This window comes from Hylobates moloch, unplaced genomic scaffold (genome assembly GCF_009828535.3).
Source record: "Hylobates moloch isolate HMO894 unplaced genomic scaffold, HMol_V3 SCAFFOLD_7, whole genome shotgun sequence".
Taxonomy (NCBI): domain Eukaryota; kingdom Metazoa; phylum Chordata; class Mammalia; order Primates; family Hylobatidae; genus Hylobates; species Hylobates moloch.
Window position 1 is genome coordinate 104,264,991 of NW_026652282.1, and position 19,977 is coordinate 104,284,967.

The 19,977-nt window shown below is 40.7% G+C and overlaps 1 protein-coding gene across 9 annotated transcripts in view; it reads left to right on the top strand.

Annotated features, from left to right (window-relative positions):
• The window catches only part of GRIA3 (glutamate ionotropic receptor AMPA type subunit 3), a 319,120-nt gene that overhangs the window by 6,777 nt on the left and 292,366 nt on the right, over positions 1-19,977 (top strand). Inside the window, exons 3-4 of one of the 9 annotated variants that reach the window (XM_032757564.2) lie at positions 14,677-14,823; positions 16,439-16,732. The exons of the other annotated variants lie outside the window; for them this stretch is intronic. Of the exons in view, the coding sequence (XP_032613455.1) occupies positions 14,677-14,823; positions 16,439-16,458 (167 nt within the window). The 3' untranslated portion in view covers positions 16,459-16,732. Of the gene's footprint in view, positions 1-14,676; positions 14,824-16,438; positions 16,733-19,977 lie in introns of those variants that run through there. 9 annotated transcript variants of the gene reach the window in all.

Sequence of the window (19,977 nt, forward strand, 5' to 3'; positions counted from 1 at the left end):
CGTCACAATCATTGAATGGGGGCCAGATCTCAAAGCTGTCTCCAGGCAGCTGCTGCCTGGTAGCTTAGTATAAGAAAGATGACTCGTCTAACCATAGCCTTGGAATGCAGAAACCAATTATTTCAAGGGACCAAAGAAGCCCTGGAGGTGTTTCTTATTTCTACCCCTGGCTTTGATTGTTCTTTTTCTTGTGGAAGCGGAGATCAAATATTTCCAACTGGCATGAAATTCTAGTTCAGTGCTGGAGCCTGACAGGTGACCCCCAGGTTCCACTCCTCCAAATGATCGCCCTGATTGTGCAAAGAGAAACCTCTGTATCCTCCGGCCTGTCCTTCCCTGGAGACCTAGGGAGAATTCCAGAAAACCACAGATGAGTCTCAATCTGGCCAACGACCTCTCCTATCTGGTTCAATATGGAATGGGCTGGCAAAAATTAAAGAAGCTTTCCCTTATTGCTATGCAGAATTCCTAGTTTCAACTTCCCTTAGCACTAGAATTGATCTCTTCTCATGATCTTTCCTGCACCCTCAATCCTGAGGCAGGCACACACTTTCTAGGGTGTAGGTGTGCCGGTAAACGAATATACAAAGAATAAACAAAGGGTAATTCCTTCAGGTATGTGTCCCTGTTCTCTGTTCTCCCTCCACATCACCCACTCCTACAACCTCTGACAATGTATTTGAAAGGTTTCCTTGTGATGAATCCCAGGCATCAGTTATTTAAAGACTCTTCTTCATCAGAAACCAATTTTTTTGCACAACCCCCAAGAGGTTTGCTTAAGACAGATGCCAACTTTATTCCATGTCTTACGAGGCCAATAAGAGCCACACTGGCTTTGAAAGGTGATTAATTTGGGATCTCAACTCAGAGATGGACTGAAGTTTATCTAAGAGACTCACCTGATTTGAAGCACATGTTCCCATTTCATGGGGATTAATAGAGTTTGCTGCCTTACTTTTCAACTTAGCTAGATAACCCCAGAACCAAGAATGGTGTGAATATTTTGGCTTCAGGATACATACATTCATAGACACACAATCAATATATATGAAAAGAGATGTATACACATGTAAGTTACATGTTTGTTCTTTAAAAAACAGATTTGATGGTCCTAAGGCTTTCGGGGCAGGGGTATGGAAACACCAAGAGACTGATGTGTCCCATTGTGTGGCTTTGCTGTCCTGGTTCCTCAGGAAACATCACCGATTCCCTTGAAGTCCCCTCCTGTGTCTTGCTGCTGTGCACTTGTAGTGCACTCCACACTACGCCGCCCCAGCCTCTGCAGTGTCAGCTCATTAGCACACAGATCTCATATTCCCTCTCCGCACTGTCATTGCAAAAATTGCTGTTGTACACCTTTACAGCCAACAAATGTGCTTGTGGATTACGCACTGTTTGCAAGAAGCAGGGAAAAGGCAAATGTAACCTTAAAGGTTATTCACCACGGAATTGTGCTCTAAACGCATTGGCTTAAATAAAAATCTGTTGATGAAGGCACAATGGTGATGGTGGGATTGAGAATAGGACTTAGGAGTGCAGGCTCTAATGGAGCCCCAGGTAAAATCCCTTTTGCTGGCTAAACGTAACCCATCAGATGCAAAATTTTATTCCATTAATTTTTTTCAAGCCATTTGAAATATACCTGCTGAGAACACACTCCTTTTATAACTAAGCGCATTTCACTACCAAATATACTTAGCTGAGACAGGTTTCTGTCTCTTGCCTACAGAGTCACAATCTAATTATCTAAGTATTCTAATTGCCAAAATCAATTTAACTATTTATGTCCATTTGGGAAGGAAATGTCTCCCTTGATCCCATTCTTTGCAATTTGGTGGGTTTTGTTTTGTCTTGGTTTGGCTTTGGTGTCTGTCCTTTCCATGTAAGATTTGGAAACCAGGTGAAGACTCCTGGGATCAAGATCAAGCCTCCTTCCCTTAAACAGATTTTGCCATACTACCCAACATTGACTGCTCTGGCTCCACTCCCTCCCTCACTCCCCCTCTCCCCTGCCTTTGTGCCTTTGCTGCTCTCCCTCTCTCCTCTGTCTGCTGGCCAGCCTTCAGTAAGCTCGCCAGCTTAGCTCACTTCTCAGCCCCTCTGGCTTAGCCCCCTGAAGCACGAAGAGGTTGCCTTAGTGGTGCCAGTCAAAAAATTAAGTCACCTTTTCACAGGGTTTATTACGGTTTTTAAAATTTATTTTTCATAGGGCGGGGGAGGGAAGAAGCTGATGCTGTTCATTTGGGCCATAAAAATAGATGGCAATCAGCAAGCTGTAAAGGTGAGCTTCCTGCAAAGTGTATTACCTCCCCTAGAAGGCAGCTTCCTATTGATCTACTAAATCGGGGGGAGAGTAGCAAGAAGGGTTTGAAGGAAAGGAATAAAGGGAATTATTTTGTTCTCCATCTACATTTACTGCAAAATGGGCCATGGTTTTTCTTCCTCTCTGCAATTTTAACTTTTTTTTCCCTAAAATGAAACTAGTTTTCCACATTTTCCTACTTCTGCCCCTGCATTTCCCTCCTTAGTCCCTAAGATTGAGTGATAATAGTGGAGGATCAATGAGCTTTTTGTTATGTTTTTGGCTCCTGATGTATTTTTAAATTTCATTGTTATGAGTAGTCAGAGGTGATTGGCTGGTTTCATTTTAACAGATTGAAAAATAAATGAAGCTCCTGAGGCATCGTTATTTGTCTTCCTTTGTGGTTAAGAGATTTGTCATTTTTATACAGTTGGTTTAAGGGTTAAACGATGGCATAGATTTTAAGAGAGGGCCAGAATTTTGGAAGATAGAGTTCCATAACTTTGGGGGAGACTAATAAACATGCTTATCCAGATGATTTCCCTGTCAACTTCTTAGATTGAGACTGCAAAATAAATTTGAAGGACCTTTCATAAAACCATCTATCTTCAATGAAGGTCAAGCAAATAATCTGTATACTTTACCTGCTCCATTAAAAAATCAAGTTTTGACTTTATTCCTTTGGCTTTGTTACTTTGGGTCTTATTAGATAAAATATCCACAGGAGGGTGCAATTAAAACCCCAGGTGGGGGTGATAGGTATTCTTCAGCAGCACTGTGGGAGTTGTGCAGACACAAAAGGAATTCCCTCCATCTAGGGAGCTGCTCAGAAACTGTCTGGGCTCCAGATACAGAGCTACAGACAGCCTCAGCCTGTGCGTGGGATGAGCCTTGAGCTAAGGCAGCAGCCCCCAAAAAGGGTCGGTCCTTGCCAAAGGTTAACGTGGACAGAAATTGTCTTCCTCATATTTCTACCTCTTCTATTGCCATTATTTTCTTCTCTTGCTCTATCCGTCCAGCTCGTCTAACTCCCTTTTGCTGGTCTCTAACTGCCTACTCACTGACCAGCCCCTGATTCTGGCATCCCATCCACACTAAACTCACCTAGGGACTATTTTCTACCCTGGGCTTTTCCAGACCTAATTCCCAGAACTTCTCCTTCTCCACCAGAATATCTTTATTCTTGGTCCATCCTCCAAGGATGTAGAGTGCAGTAGGGCCTGCACTCCATTTTGGGGGTGACAGCTTTATATCTACTATAGGTATATATTTCATATACATGAAAATGTCAGATAAATGGTAAAGGGTTAATATATGTAACAGGGGGAGTATTTGCTTCAAAACTAGGGACTATGGGAAACATACTGCCTCAATTTCAAGGAAAGATACTTAAATAGGAGTGTTTCTGGATATTACTCTCAGAGTGGCTGTTCACTCTACCCAAACTAAAGGTCAGCTGGCTTTGGTCATAGAAGACTTTTACAGGCCAAAGTACAAGTCTAACTGCACATAGTAGGTTGGGCGTAAGTACACCCGAGGCATAGGCAGGTTCAACTTCATGTTGAATCTAAAAGCCTTTGCGGGTAATTTCGGAAGCTGCAGGTTCAACTTCTTCATGTTGAATCTAAATGCCTTTGTGGGTGATTTGGGAAGCTGCTGAAGTTCACAGGTATTTATTTTATTAAAGAGGCTGGTGTGGAGTCTGAACCTGCCTATGTGGGCACTGTCAGGAGATGCACTGGCACAGAAGGAAGGTTATAGGAGAGGAGAAGTGTGGAAGAGAAGCTATGTCTCCAGCTGTAAGTTTCGTTTCCCTGGGATGGTATGTGGAATGCCATGTTTAAGAGGTAACATCCCTCTCACAGTCACTAAATGGTGTCTCTGGAGGTATTTGGAAACGTAGTTAAGCAGTATCTCCTCCTCCCTCCATCCTTCCCTTACCTTGTCTCAAACATACACTCTGGCCTCCCTCCCAGTGGAAATAACCAGCATATTCTCTTCTGGATTTCCAATTGCTCATTGGTCACAGAAGTGTTTACATCCCATGCTTTATCTGGACCTCCCTATTCCTCAATTCCCAACTGTCACTGACTTCTTAAGCAATTATCCTCAATACAACCATCATTTGTCCTTATTTGGAGGGTGCAGGGGAACAATGATAAGAATAAGGAGAGGAAACACAGCTGATAATGATCCCTCAACCCTATGAGGTGCAATTCAGGGTAGAACAGCACTTCTTAATTTTTCATGTGCACACCAATCACCTAGGAATCTTGTTAAAACAAAGATTCTGATTCACTAGGTCTGTGATGGTGCCCAAGAATTTGCATTTTTAGCAAGCTCCCAGGTGATGCCAATGCTTCTGGTCCTGGAATCACACTTTGAGTAAGAAGAGCCCAGAGCAAGGAGACTATGATCACTAAAGGAAAAGGCTCTCACAGACAAGCTCTTATCCATCTTTGTATCTTCTTGCCCTCCAAAGAAGGTTCTGCAAGAGACACATTTGGCTCTTTCTTACTCAAGTATGTATCTGTCACATTCCCAACAAGCCCGTGTCCATTTCAGCCAGGTCTGTAGGTGGCATTACTAGATATCTGATGATAGCATTTAGAGTTGTTTTATTGTAGGGATGTGGAGTGGGGACTGAAAGGCAGGTTCAGCGAGGAAGTAGCTCATGAGCCCGGGTGACACTGTCTTGGCTTCTTGCCATACCCCAAAGTGCCCCTTTTAGAAACAACCTGCCCAAGAGAGCGAAGGTTGGCATGCGGTTCCAACTGCCTTTCCACTTTGCTTCTCTGGGTCAAGGCATGCCAGAAGGAGGCATGTAACATCTGCTCCTCAGCTGTCTGACTTCCCTTAAACAGGGTTAGAAACAAGAAGTACAACACAACCTGAACTCTATCTGGTTCCCTAAGAGACTGAAAAATTGACTCCATTTTCAAGGCCTGTGCCAGGCACTCATTGATGGGAGGGAAGGGAAGTAATGTCACTTCCTAGCAGACCTGAGCCGAGAACTGCTCCAGGGAAGTCATTAAAAGCTTACCCAGTGTCATTTGAGGACCGCAAAATAGCAAAATTCCCCGGAAAAATTGCCCCCCAACAGTGTGCCATTAGTCTGAAATTCCACAAATTTGTTTATTTGTATTACTGCACTGAAAGCCTGTGCCAAAATGCAAGCGTGCTATCTGGAAGGGAATAAATTAAATCCTTATCAGTCATTAATATTTCAACCAGAATTCTCTGTTCAGATTACCACCTGTTACCTTGCAGGATCCTCAGAGAGGGCTTTCCAAGACAGGTAAATGACCCAGAACAAGATACCTGCCCAAGGAAGTGAGGCACCAAATGGATTGCAGGCGTTCAGAGGGGCGCTGGTAGACTCTTGAGGATAAGGAAGATTCCCTCAAATACACTTCACCTATTTTTCAACATTTGACCTTCCCCATGGATAAATTCTGGTACTTTATTCACTAAGATGTTAGTTATCTTTAACTATTTTAGTTGCCTTTGACCAAAGTCATACCCTTCTGATGGTAGTGGGCCTGCTGCCTGTTCTGTGTGTGGTGTTTGCTGTGATAGGTGATTTCAGCTTCAGGATTTTCCAGTTACTGTGGAAAATTTTCAGAGGTAAAATCAGTTTGTGATGAGGTATGGTGAGAACTTAAGCTTTTAAAAATTGTTGTGATCAAAAATAATTCCCTCTCAATTATCCATGATTGGCTGATCTACCTTGCCAATTACTCATTGCAACCAGGGCCTTCATCTTTGTAGCTCCCCAGAAAGGGGTCAAGCCACAGGCAATAAATGAGATGGGAAGGGATCAGGACGCAGCTCACAGAGGGGTAAGTGTATGGGTGTGCATACAGGTCTTTGTGTAGGTGAACACCCTTGCACAGTTAAGATTAGTAAGGCCATTAATGTCCAAAGCCAGTCAGAACCTGTTAAACATTCTCAAATATCCTGGTACCTCATTGCAGTTTCCAAAGCTCCTTGTTCATTAAACAGTGTTTCTTGAATTGGGCCACTTGCTTTAGAATCACCAGAGATGCTTGTTAAATATTAATTCCTGGGTCATACCCTAGATGTATTGAATCAGAAACTAACAAGATAAGCATTTTACGAAGGTCTATGGGCGATACTAATGCATACTCAGTTTAGGAATCACAGGTTTAAAAAGCCCCAGTACTACAGAGATATACAGATTCAGATTGAATATTTATTGAATACCCACTGAGCACCAGGTATTATGCCAGGCACTTTCACATATGTTACTTCTCTATGTAACTGAGGTGCTATTGGCCTGTGCAAGCATTAGAGAGTTTGGATTTCAGGCTGGAAATCCAAGACTTGGAAGAGCTAAGAGACTAGCCTCAAGTCACAGTCTCTGAGGGAAATAAAACAGAATGTTCTTTGAGATGGCAAGTAAAGACAAAGGAATTATTTTCATTTTGACAATGCTTCTTCCTTTCTTTGCTTATTAGCTAATGATTCGTCCTCAGACATGCTCTCAACTAGACGTCACGGCAAATGCCAACCCACTTATTAAAAATAAATGTATTGCAATCAGTTCATATAGCAATCACTGTGCCTTCCTCCCCATCCTTGCTATCAACAAATTTAAAACCAGAGCTAAAATAATAACAACTACCATTTATTAAACCCGTACCACATGGAAAGCACTGTGCTAAGCATTTTACATGCCTTATCTCATGGAATCATCACAACATTGCCACAAGCAAGGAACTCTCATCCCCATTTTCTAAAAGAGGAATCATAGGTGGTTCAAAATGTATAAGCAACTAGCTCAAGGTCACACAACCAGCTAAGTAGTGGAGCCAGGATTTGACCTGAGATCTTCTTGTCTCTAGAGCCTGAATCAATTTCAACTTGGGTTGAAATTTCAAATGCATATAGGGGCTATGCAGACCACATAAAAGTGGTAGGTAATTGGACCAGGTGTGTTATAATAGGGAGTGGTGGGGCCTATGGCAATCCAGAGAGTCCATGCTTCTGCCTGAAGATGTTCAAATTCAATTTTCTTAAACCACTATGGGACAAACAAAACGCCTGCAACAGGACCTAGAGGGACTGGGAGTGGAAAGTACACGTTTCTGACCTCTGCACTATACTATACACCTCCTTTTAGCAGCTAGGTTACTGGTTGAGGGAAGCTCTATTAACTGGTAGTTATAAATACTGAGAATGGCAGAGAGAAAAGCTCTTCTCAGTAAAAACTCTATTTTGACTTTCTTCTTATAGTGTGCCATCAAAGTACCTCAATATGGTAGAATTTTTTCTCCTTTGTGGAAATACTTGTGGTCCCATGTACATACACTCTATATCTAGTAGCTTTTCACGACTGAGTGCCAGCTTGACTCTAACTAACTTTCCCCCAGGCAATGCGGAGGCCCTCAGCAAGGTCAGAATGCTGGCACAAGGTCATTAATAAGGGCTCAGCAGATCAGAAGAGGTACATCACTATTGGCAGGGGGAGGCTGTGCTCTGGGACAACTTCTTAGGTTCTAGAACATGCAAACCCCAGGCCCACAACTGGGAGGCCACTGGGTCAAGTAAGGCTATGTCAACAGTCACCCAAGGTAGGAACTTCCCATATACTCTGAGAAAGAGGCTCACCAACTTTAGACCAGGGTCTAAAATAGAGATTTAATAGTTGTCTGGAGTTGTAAACTAACCTAACCCAATCTGGTCATTCACAATCATTAGGTACTCTTTGTTGGATATTAATAGCCTGCCATAGTTAAAGTGAGGCTATAGATCTTCTCCCCATTAACATCACTACCAGCTATAACAGCAAGACTCAGACAATATTCTACTTCCCATTAAAATAATAGCAAATAGACAAAAAATAATTCGATATCCAGTTCTGTCGACCCAGTCAGATTCAGCTCCCTTTGCTTCTAGGTGCTACAACAGCACCTTGCATGAAGGTTTACTTGAGGCACATAAGACAACATTCTATTAGCAGGATTCAGCTAACCAAAAATCCCCATCAGTGGCTGTCCACAGGACAATTTACAGATTGAACCTACAGTACCATTTTTTTCTAAGGGATAATATTATAGAGCTTATTAGATGCTTATATTTTCTTTATGCTAACTTGGGAACTCCTCTACCATATTTCTAGCCAATCTACATATGTTGTACACTATTAATTTCACCAATGAGAAGTTTAATGTTAATTAACAAAGCCTCTGGTGCTCATTGGAGATAAACTCCTGAGGTGATTGTTACAATCACTTCTTGATTAGAATTCTTTAAATGCTAAATTACTATTCCTGGTCTATGTATTTCCAAATGAGGGTAACTGACCACCCCTACAGTATAGATTAAGACTAACTGACCCATATATACACCACACAATTTATGTTGAAGTCTTATGAAATAAACTATAAGTAACAGCACATTTGAGATATCATGTTTCTTATGGCCTTGGAAAACAGTAAAAGTTGTAAGAGCAATAGGAGGGTGGTGGAATGAACAACGGGACAGAAATTAGGAGATCTGGGTTCCAGTCTCAGCTCTGATATCCACTGCCTGGATGACCTTGGATAAATCACACCTATCTCTGGCTCTAGTTTTTATCATTTGTAAACTAGGGAGGTTCTTCTGGATGATGTTTGTGACTTCTATCTTTGACATTCTATCGGCTGGGCATGGCAGCTCAGGCCTGTAATCCCAGCACTTTGGGAGATCAAGGCCAGAGATCACCTGAGGTAAGGAGTTCGAGATCAGCCTGGCCAACATGGTGAAACCCCATGTCTACTAAAAATACAAAAATTAGCCAGGTGTGGTGGTGTGTGCCTGTAGTCCTAGCTACTCAGGAGTCTGAGGCAGGAGAATCGCTTGAACCCAGGAGACGGAGGTTGCAGTGAGCTGAGATCGTGTCACTGCACTCCAGACTGGGACAGAGCGAGACTCTATCTCAAAACAAACAAACAAAAACAACAACAACAACAAAGACATTCTGTCATTAACTCTTGTCCAATTCTTACCATCTCATTTCATTTCTTTTTTTTTTTTTTTATTTTTTTTTTTTTTTTTTGAGATGGAGTCTCGCTCTGTTGCCCAGGCTGGAGTGCAGTGGCGCAATCTCGGCTCACTGCAAGCTCCGCCTCCTGGGTTCACGCCATTCTCCTGCCTCAGCCTCTCCGAGTAGCTGGGACTACAGGTGCCCGCCACTACACCCGGCTAATTTTTTTGTATTTTTAGTAGAGACGGGGTTTCACCATGGTCTCGATCTCCTGACCTCGTGATCCGCCCGCCTCGGCCTCCCAAAGTGCTGGGATTACAAGCGTGAGCCACCGCACCCGGCCTATCTCATTTCATTTCTTACTGAGAAAAGGCCGTCCAAAATGAAGCTCCTCAAATTCTATATCTAGTAATTCCTCTTCATATTCATCTACTCTCTGCCTTTATGAGAGCCTGTGATAAAAATATTGAATCCTTGAAATCAATGGTTAGTGTTTCAGCCAGTTGTGGCTTATCCTTGCACATCCCAACTCTTCCACTTACTAGCTGTGAGACCTTGGGCAAGTTACTTAACTTCATTGTGCCACAGATTCCCCAGTTATAAAGTGGTGATAATAATAGTTCTTACCTCATAGGATTGTTGAGAGTTTTAAATAAAATAATTCACAAATGCATGTAAACACTTAGAGTAGTGCCAGGGCCATCAGTGAGCTTTCTTCGTGGGCCCTGGAGTCAAGAGCCCAAGAGAGGCCCTCCATACTGTTCATTCTCCTCTGCAGCAGGCACTGCCCTGGCACACAAATGGCACATACCTATTTCTTTGTTCTTTTCTACTTCCTAGTGACCACTTAGCAGTTGATAATCCTTTTAGCCGCTTGCCATTCATATGATGAAAGCTCAACAGAGATTCACTTCCGGAACATCTCTGAGTCTAGGCAATTCTTCCACTAAATATCACAGCCTCTTACAAGCATTGAGTGTACTTTGTGCAAAACCTACTAAATGCATTCTAATCTTGGCTCTCTTACTAGCCATATGACTGTGAGCAAATTACAGAACCTCTGTGAGCCTCAGTTCCATCATCTGTTTAATGAGAATAAATATAATAGTAACTATCTTATAAAGTTGTTGTGAAGATTGGGATCATCCACGTAAAATATTGACCATAATGTCTAACATATGTGTTCAATATATTAACACAGAGTAGCGAAGTGGTTGGTAAGGAATAGAATTAGTCAGAACCAAACTGTGGAAGATATTCTTAACTATCCCCAAAGCCCTTCAAACTAACCTGTATGCCCTGTGAATTTGTAGCTGAAAAGAAGCTGGATGAGATCACCTTTGAATACCCACAATGCTGCCTTGGGCATAAGAGGTTTGCTTGGGGACAAAAAAAAGTGGAGAAAGAAAGAATTTGCTTGATACCTCAAAAAAGCCAGGGCACACATACCACTAAGCCTAATCATGCCACCATTAAGTGGAATTGTCCAGAAGGGCATGATCCCTTCTGATATTTTTTTTCTCTAAACTGGATATGATTTAGGTAAAGCAGCATGGATAGTAATATGATAAGCTTAGCACTTGCTGGCTCAAAGGAAAGAATAATCTTTCTTCAAATGTGACCTCTATTTTAATGCATTTAAAGTGGGAGAGTGGAAGAGTGGATCCCAGATCCTGGATCCTGATCCTGCACTCAGACTAGGAAAAATGTAGTTCCAACTGGGCTCTCCCAGCCATGAGTTTTCTGAGTTTTTTAATTAAGGCTGATGTGTGAGTGGAAGTTAAGAACGTATTCGTTTGAGCGGATGGATTTTTTTCTTTTGATGTTGCTTGCCTAAGTCAGATTGAAAATAGCAAAGGAAGGAGATATGGAAAAGATTAAAAGAGAAATTTTGCTAATGTGATTTTCCAGCATTTTAGTCTCTATTCTCTCCAGAGCAAAGGTTAACTAGCTGATTCCATAAGCATAGATTCATGAGAAAGGATCCTGCTAAGGACCACCAGGCTTTTTAGTCTTTTAAATTTTTTTTTTTTTTTTTTTTTTTGCTCCCCTCTCTTCCTCTGTATTCTGTATCTAACAGCATGCTGTATCCAGCAGGCCAAAACCTGGGTTATGACCAAAGGCAATTTTTAGCCACTTCATATCCCAGTGTACCCATAATCCATGAGTATCATCTCCTCTTCTCATTTCCTATTCAAGCCTATTCCTATATTTTCATGTGGAATCACCGATCTTTTTTTCAGATGAAGAAACTGAAGAGGAGGAACAGAGATGCTCAGTGACTAGCCCAAGGTCACACAGCTAATTGATAACTGAGCTGAGGTTGTAATGCAGGTTTTCCAACTTTTGGCACTTCCCTAAGATGTCTTCCCAACATAATCCTTATTCTCTTAGCTTTCACTGCTGCACAATGACATATATAAAAATGACAACACTGTCAGTTTTAAATAGGTGGCAAAGAGGAAGAATAAATCCACAGCAAGTTAATTAGAAATACAGTAAAACATGAGTTTCAAGGGCCACAATTAATCGTATCTACTATTTAGTGCCTCCAATATTAACCTGTCATAATTTACCACCCTCTGATCTATAGTCAAAAATGAGCAAAACAAAGTCTTGAAGTCCTATTACAGATCATAGACCATTGGAGCTGGATCAAGTCGTTTTAGTCTAATTACCTCATTTTGTGGATGAGCAAAATAAGAACAAGAAAGGAAAAGGGATTTGCCAAAGGTGATGCAGCTCCCTAGTAGCAGAAGTTGAGCATCTAGACTAACAGATTCTCAGAGTGGGGTCTTTTCCACCATGTTTTGCAGCCTTATCAGCAGAAAACTGTACTAAAGTAACACCACAGATTTATTACTTTACTACCTTCTGTTATCTCTTTTTCTCTAATTGTCTAATAAGAAAATTGTCTAATTCTCTTATTCTCTAGTAAGTCATATTACCCCTACCTGATTTTTTAAATGTGGAAACACTTTTATTATTATAGAATTTAAAATGTAAAATTAATTTCTGCTCATTGTCAACAAACAAAAAACTTCAAAAATATAGAGAAGAAAAATTACCCAAGTAAATTAAAAATCACCCAAAATTAAGTTTTAACATGTGTTCAGATTTGTATCCTGTCTTTTTACTTTATATTATATTGGAAGCATTTGTCCAGACTCTTTAAGTTTTCTTTAAATTTTTGATTTTTAATATTTGTGTTACTGTATCACAGTTATTTTATGACACATATATACATATAAAACCATTACCTTATGTACATATATTTACATATCTTATATAGATACATATAAGTCCTATTATATATATAAGCCCATATATATATATATATATATATACACACGCACACATACACACACACACACACACGCAACCATTATACAACTTTATGCATTGAGGTGGATTCCCAATTCACTAAGGCTTACAATTATACCTCAACTTCCTCTAATACCTACATTCTATCACAGATCTGAACACACAGTAAATATGTAATAAATATTTGCTGACTTTTAGTTGTTCTGGTTTTTTTTGGGATGATCATTATTCCTCCACCGGGTAGGGCAACCAAAGTGAGAACTTGACTTTCCATCCTCTTCAAAGCACATGTTATATAACTCAACAGGCAGTATAGCAATGGTGGTTATGATCAGAAGTCAGACTCTCTGAGTTCAAATCCTGGATCTATCTCTTTCTTGTTGTATAGCCTTGGGTGAGGAGCTTAACCCCTCTCCTCTAAACCTCAGTTTTTCTTTCTGACAAACGGGAGAAATATTAGTATCCACTGTGGTAAAAATTAAAAGATAAAATATGTGGAAAGTGAACACTCAACAAAGATTAGTTGCCATTATTATTACATTTGCCAAAGGGAAATAAAGCACCAGATTTGGAGTCAAAAAACTTGAGTTTTTGTTCCATCTCTGCTATTATCTAGCCCTATGTCCTTGCATGAGTTATTTTAGTAGTCCGTGTCTCAGTTTCTTCATCTACAAAATGGAGATAGCAATGCTTGAGCTCTATAGCTTATAGGGATGTTATAAAGATCAAATGAGAGAATAAATGTGAAAGTCCTTTGGAAACTATGAAGTAAAGTATAACTGTTAAGTATATAAAGGTAGATGTAACATGATTGTTGTATGGTAGGACTGGAGATGCAGAGGGTGCAGGAGACTAGGCTGAATACAGTGAGCCTGGGAAGATATTTTTAAAATAAAATTGCTTGTATTGGAAATATAGACTGTTATAGACAGAAGGGACCTTAGAGATCATCTAGTCTGTCATCTTAATGTTATATTTAAGAAAAAAAGATTCAAAGAGGAGAGAGTTCAAAGTCACAAAGCCAGTCACAGAAATGAACTTAGAATTCATGTCTCTTGATTTCCCAAACACATTCCTAAAGCAATCACTGCAGATCCTTATTTGTTGACCTTCATCAAAAAAAAAAAAAAAGTAGTAAAGAAAAAAATACAGTTATTTGTGGCATCCATGTTGGTAGTAACTGATTATTTGGGGTTTTATCACAAGGATAAGCCACATATAACATAGCTTTATTGTATTTTTACCAACTTTATTCCAGGTGAGGGAAAGTAAAGGTGCAGGAAAGTGATGGGTGGGGGGAGGATTCAGTCAGGGCGAATGACCTCAGACTTGGCCAGATTCCCAAGAGATTGCTGTCATCCCTGGCAATGACCACTGTAGCACATGGTCTTTCTTTGATTGTTAATATTTACCTTTGCAGTCAGTCCTCAGTTATGTGTTTTTGGAAAACTTGGTATAGTAGATGAAATTATCAGTTGCTTAAAAATGCAATTGCCAGTTGTCTGATTCAAGTAAATTGATTACAGTCAGAGGACTATTCATTTTATGCTGGCATGCATACAGCCCACGTCAGGCAAGGGCTGCATCCCCGATGGCAGCTCAGATATCACTGCATTTCCTGAATTATATCCCATCAGGTACTCAGTAAATATATGTGTTGGATACTTTCATCTTTACATTTTTTTGGCTGAGATGAGAGCACATAAACATTTCCATCTGACAACCCTTTCAACTTCAACAGCACAGAAGGTTATTTTTAAAAGAAACAAGAAAGGAGTTTTTCAATAGCAAGCTCCAAAGGTGACTAAAAATGCCTTCCAACAAGGCAGACCATTAAGAAATGTAGAGTGAAATGTGTTAATACAATAAACTCAAACGTGGTCTCACTAGTCTTAGCTCCCCAGAATTTTGGCTGCCTTCCCCAGCTGCCACTGTGGCCTGGACAGTATACATCAAGGTTCATCCTCTTCCCTCAATCTTGAAGTGCCCCCTTTCCACCCTTCCACTGAAGGAGACCTATGGCCAGAAGCAGCTTGCCCTCACCTTGTCACCCCCACAGGTCCTGCTGAAAGGGACTACCTGCCTTGGCCAGGAAGCATCAGGGAAAACAATTGGACAGCTCTGCCATGCTGCAAAGATCATGGGCTGCTGCACCTAAAATGTTCATCAGGTGGGGCCCGCCAAAATTGGGCCTCTTGTATCTGGGGTAAGTGCCCATAGTTTGAAATCAGCAAGGTGGAAGGAAAGGGGAAAGAATCTTGTTCACCAATTCCTGTTATGCTGCAAAAAAGATCTCCCCACTCTGGAAGCTTGAAAGGAACAAATTCCGGGCAAGTCAAAGTCAAGCCTACTTTACACAGTGGGAAGGAAACATATGGAACCCCTTAGCCCAGAGTTGGTGCCAGCTGAAAATATAAATACTGTCAGATAAGGTTCAATACATTTATGACTGTTAAGGCAATGATAGGTTATTAAAGGAAACGAGGCTGTTTGGGGACATGTTAAATCTCTGAGCTCAAAATTAGTGAGGACAAGCAGATCCTCTGACAGCCTCATTGAATGAGTCCTGAAGATATACATGGTCTCAAAACTGTGATTGTGTTCTCCAATTAAGCTAGGAAAAAATAAAGATGTGGTATTTAGGGCTGCTTGGCTCAAACTGAGATGCTAAAATCTCTGGTTTGCTCAGAGTTAAATTCTTCAATACATATAAGGGAAGCAATGCATTATGGAAGAAAAAAACCCTAGTGTCCTCCCTTTGCCCTGCTGCTACTAACTAGCTATAAGACTGCCCCCTCTTTGGGCCTCACCTTTTCCCATTTGTAAAATAAGGGAATTAGAGTAGGTGATTTCCAAGGTCCTTTCTAGCTTCAACTATGTTTAATTCAAATGATATCACGGGGTTCTCTTGAAGGGTTTGGAGTGGGGGAGATCCTGCGTCTTTCCTTGCCCTCTCTTGCTCAGGAGCTCAGTCTTCAAGATGTTCGAAAGATGCCCCTGATTCTACCAAGACTTGACTCCTTCAAGTCTGGCCTCCACAGCAGACGTCCATGCTCTGAAATTTATATCTCATGGCCTATTCCCTCACTCCTCAAGCTCCCAATTGCCTTGTAAAGAGGTAGAACTGGTTAGATACAGGGGTTTGTTTTGTTCAGTGCAATAGCAAGGTTGGAGAAAGTTTGGGCTCCAATATTAGAGGCAGCATTGTATGGGCTTTAAAGCTAGAGCTAGCCCGGATTAGAATTCTCGTTCTGCCACTTCTGTGCTCGTCTATAGAACTTATCTCATCTATAGAATTACAGTGATAATACTGTCATCCCTCTAGGGTGATTGTCAGGATTAAATGACAGAATTCATATCAAAGCCTTAGCATAATGCCTGCCATAAAGTAAATGCTGCCACTAGTGGGCGTCTTTTTCTGTTCTCCACTAAATAGATGTTGAATTAAAAATTAAAACCAATAAATCAATAAATATTGAGCTAATAATCAAGGCTCAGCTTTTAAGTTGTGGCAAATTATTTGGAGTCTCAGGGCCCCCATGTTTTGATAACTATAATGGCATATTTGCAATTTATCAGGGGCATTCTGGAAACTGCACAAGCCAATGAGAGAACTAATTCTGGTGGGTGGCATTTAATTTTGCAGTAACCCTGCAAATCACACTACTTAGACAAGTGCTACTTTGACCACCTCATGGAACCAGTGCAGCCTGTGGGGATCCTGCAGGGAGGCTGACAGAAAGGGAAGTTCCAAAAGGTGACGCCTTGATGTGGCTCATCCATTCATAGTGCTGAACAATATTTTACCTTTCCTGTTCAAGGTGTTACAGGTGAACTGTAAGATAAGAACAAGATCACAAGTCAGCACTACCTCCTCCCTTCTTGAGTTCTCAACTGAGTGAGCATCATGGAGGGAGAGCAAAGAAAGAAGTTCAGCCTGGGTGTATGAAGCTGTAAAGTTGCAGGTTGAACCCAAACCCATTTTAGAGACAGAAGAAACTACCCTCTGGAGATAAAATAAAAAGATGAAGCTGAGATGGGACAGGATCAAAGTTGATGAAATATCAAGAGAGGTTAATAAAGGAACATTAATTTATTCCTCAAATCCTGTGTTCAGTTGTGTGGGTGTATTTTTGGGAGTTGAGGAGAAAATGGAAATAGATATCATAAAGAATTAACTTTTCTTAATGCACTTCCAGTTGATTATTATTATGAATGTCAACTTTGACCTGGAAATCCCATAGCTCATCTTACACAGGTTGCCTAAAGATAATTTCTCTTCTTAGGCTTTTCTGAGTAAGAAGCCCTCAATCTTTGGTGGAAAAACCTCAGTAATTAATTGGAAACATGCATCAACATAAAATGGCTTAAGAGTTTAGTGGCTCAGGTAAGGAAGTCAAGAGACGGAGATGATCCCTAAAGGTGTGTAGCAGGTCCAGTGTAAGGGAGGGTGAGAGAGATGGTGACTTGCAGTGGTTGGTGGCACTTTACTGGGAGCATCTGGTAGAAAATCTAATACATAATAAGATAGGTCAGGCTGATAGTATTACTATACCCATTTTACAGTTTAAAGAAACAGGCTCAAAGGAGTTAAAGTGTTTTTCCCAGTAAGTGGCTGGGGTGAGACTCAAACCTTAGTCTAATCTTATGCTCCTTCCATGCAAAATGCTGTCTCCATTTAACTAGCATTATAAGGGAATGAGTGGTTCTAAGCTAATTTTCCAGATATTTGAAGCACACGTCTTTCAGCAGTGCAAGTGCTATTTTTATTTTAACCATTTTTGAAGAAAAAACTTTCTACAATGCATCAAACACCTCCACATCTTATTATGCAGAAGATACAGATTACTGTGCTTTTAATTTTCTGTCTATTTCCATAGCCTTCTATCTCTTTTCCCACTGTAGCTGATAATGTTCAGTACTTCCTAGGCTACTGAAGATAGATAGCATATTAGAAATGAAGCACTCCTAAAAGCAGATATACTAAAATGTGACAGCTGACAATAAGTGAACACCATGCAGAATCACCAACTACAAAAGCACAACAGTCTGGGATTAATTCAGGTAGAGGCAAATAGACCTAAGAGGCCAAGTAACCGCATGGACAACAAACTCAGTACCGGAGCTGGAGTTGCCAGTAAAGACCCTGAATCATCCATAGAAAATTGAATTCTGTTCATTCTACTGCACTGGTATACTGTGGGGAAGGGGTGATACATGAGGTCCATCCCAGCTGGGAGGAGTAATTTTTCACTGATATTTAGAAATGCCTGTGCATATGATAATAAAAAAGTAAGTAGACAGTTTATTACTGTCTTTAAATTATCTACACACTACCCTCTTATTGTTTGCACCCCAGACAGACCACTCCTACTGCTCCTGCGTTGGTATGCCAGTGCTTTACTGTGTTTAAAAGGATGGTAGTAGGGGAGGGTTTCCACTTTAGAAAGATATCCCCTATCTCAAATGGCTCAAGAGTTGGTATGTCTAAAGGGGTAAATGTTTCCTGATCTGGAAAACATAACTCATGTAAGAAGCATGGCAAATTATTGTGTGTTTAGCCTGTCACTTCTCTTTCCTTGTTCCACCTGTAATTTCAAAGGAAAAAAAATAACACTACAAGCAAATCCTCCATAGAATGCCATCCTATTGGCCTGCTGCAAGTACTTGGATCTTTTCAAATTCCAATCAGAATGGGCTGTGCTTTGCCTTCTCCATCTCTGTCTCCTCTGACCCGGCAAAGTTTCCCATCTTTTATCCTGTCACTTAGTTAATGGTGTGTGTCCCTCTTGCATATATTCCATAGTCACCGGCTTCTTTCGCTAGTAGAGTCGTCAGCGAGATGCTCGGCAGATGGCTCACTGGCTGCCGTTCTTGTCCCCTCACTGCAGCAATCTGTTGTTCTAAATCAAAATGTTAATGAAAAATAAAAGAACGCAGTGCCAATGTCTGTCTGATTTAAATTAATACAGAGTCATACCTTTGGAGGCAGGTTTTACTGGCATGAGGTTCTCCATACAGGCTACCCATATTGTGTGTGGCTTTTTTTCCCTCTCTAATTAAAATTAAGCACTTTCATTTATCTGAGTCTCTCTTGGTACCCCCAACCTGTTCTTTTTAATAATAACAAAGGCCTAACAAACAGTGGATTTCAGTGTTCCAGGGAATGGCATCTCACCTGGTGGAACATAATTTTGAGAGATATTATATGTGATGTCTAATTATAAACATACTTTGATTGGATTCTCTTCTCAATACTGAAATGACACATTTACTAAATGCTTCAAGTGCAGCTCTAAGTTAGGCATGTAGTTATTGAAATCTCTTTCAATCCATTTGTTTTAAAACTGCTGGCAAAATCACTGCTAATTTGCTACTTTATTTACAAGGGCCCTTCACTTTCTATGTACTCAGCATAGTATTCATTTATGTTGCAGCAACAGGACTGCTCCCCTCTTTGGGGAAAATGTATGTGTCTGCAAGATTGACTATGCAAGACAAAATCTTAACTTCAATTTAGAGACGAAGGGACCACGGTGATGTTAATAAACATGGTGGAGGAAAATCACCTCAGTATTATAATTTGCAAAAAAAAAAAAATCTATGAACCAAAAGAATGGCAGTTTCAACTGATTGCAGAAGACCACACCTTTCATTTGTTCTTCCTATGACTCCTTTGTAGATACAGATAGGAATAGTATTGAGAATAACAAGAGTTAACATAGTGCTTCTTACGTACCAGGCATCCTTCTACGTGATTTACATTTATTTATTGTTTCAATCATCAAAATTCTATGACTTAGGTCTATTTCACAGATGAGGATTCTGGGGCACAAAGAAGTTAAGTCACTTGCCCAGTCACATAACTGGTAAGTGACAGAGCTAGAGATGAACACAGCCTGGCTCCAGAGCCTTCTCTTTTAACCACTATATCATTCTATAACGTGCTGAAAGGGCCATGAAATCCAGCCTACTTGAAAGTAAGCTACGGTTGAATAGGAGCGGTGAGAGAGGGCATCCCTGTCTTGTGCCTGTTTTCAGAGGGAATGCTTCCAGTTTTTGCCCATTCAGTATGATATTGGCTGTGGGTTTGTCATAGATAGCTCTTATTATCTTGAGATACGTCCCATCAATACCTAACTTATTGAGAGTTTTTAGCATGAAGGGTTGTTGAATTTTGTCAAAGGCCTTTTCTGCATCTATTGAGATAATCATGTGGTTTTTGTCTTTGGTTCTGTTTATATGCTGGATTACATTTATTGATTTGCGTATGTTGAACCAGCCTTGCATCCCAGGGATGAAGCCCACTTGATCATGGTGGATAAGCTTTTTGATGTGCTGCTGGATTCGGTTTGCCAGT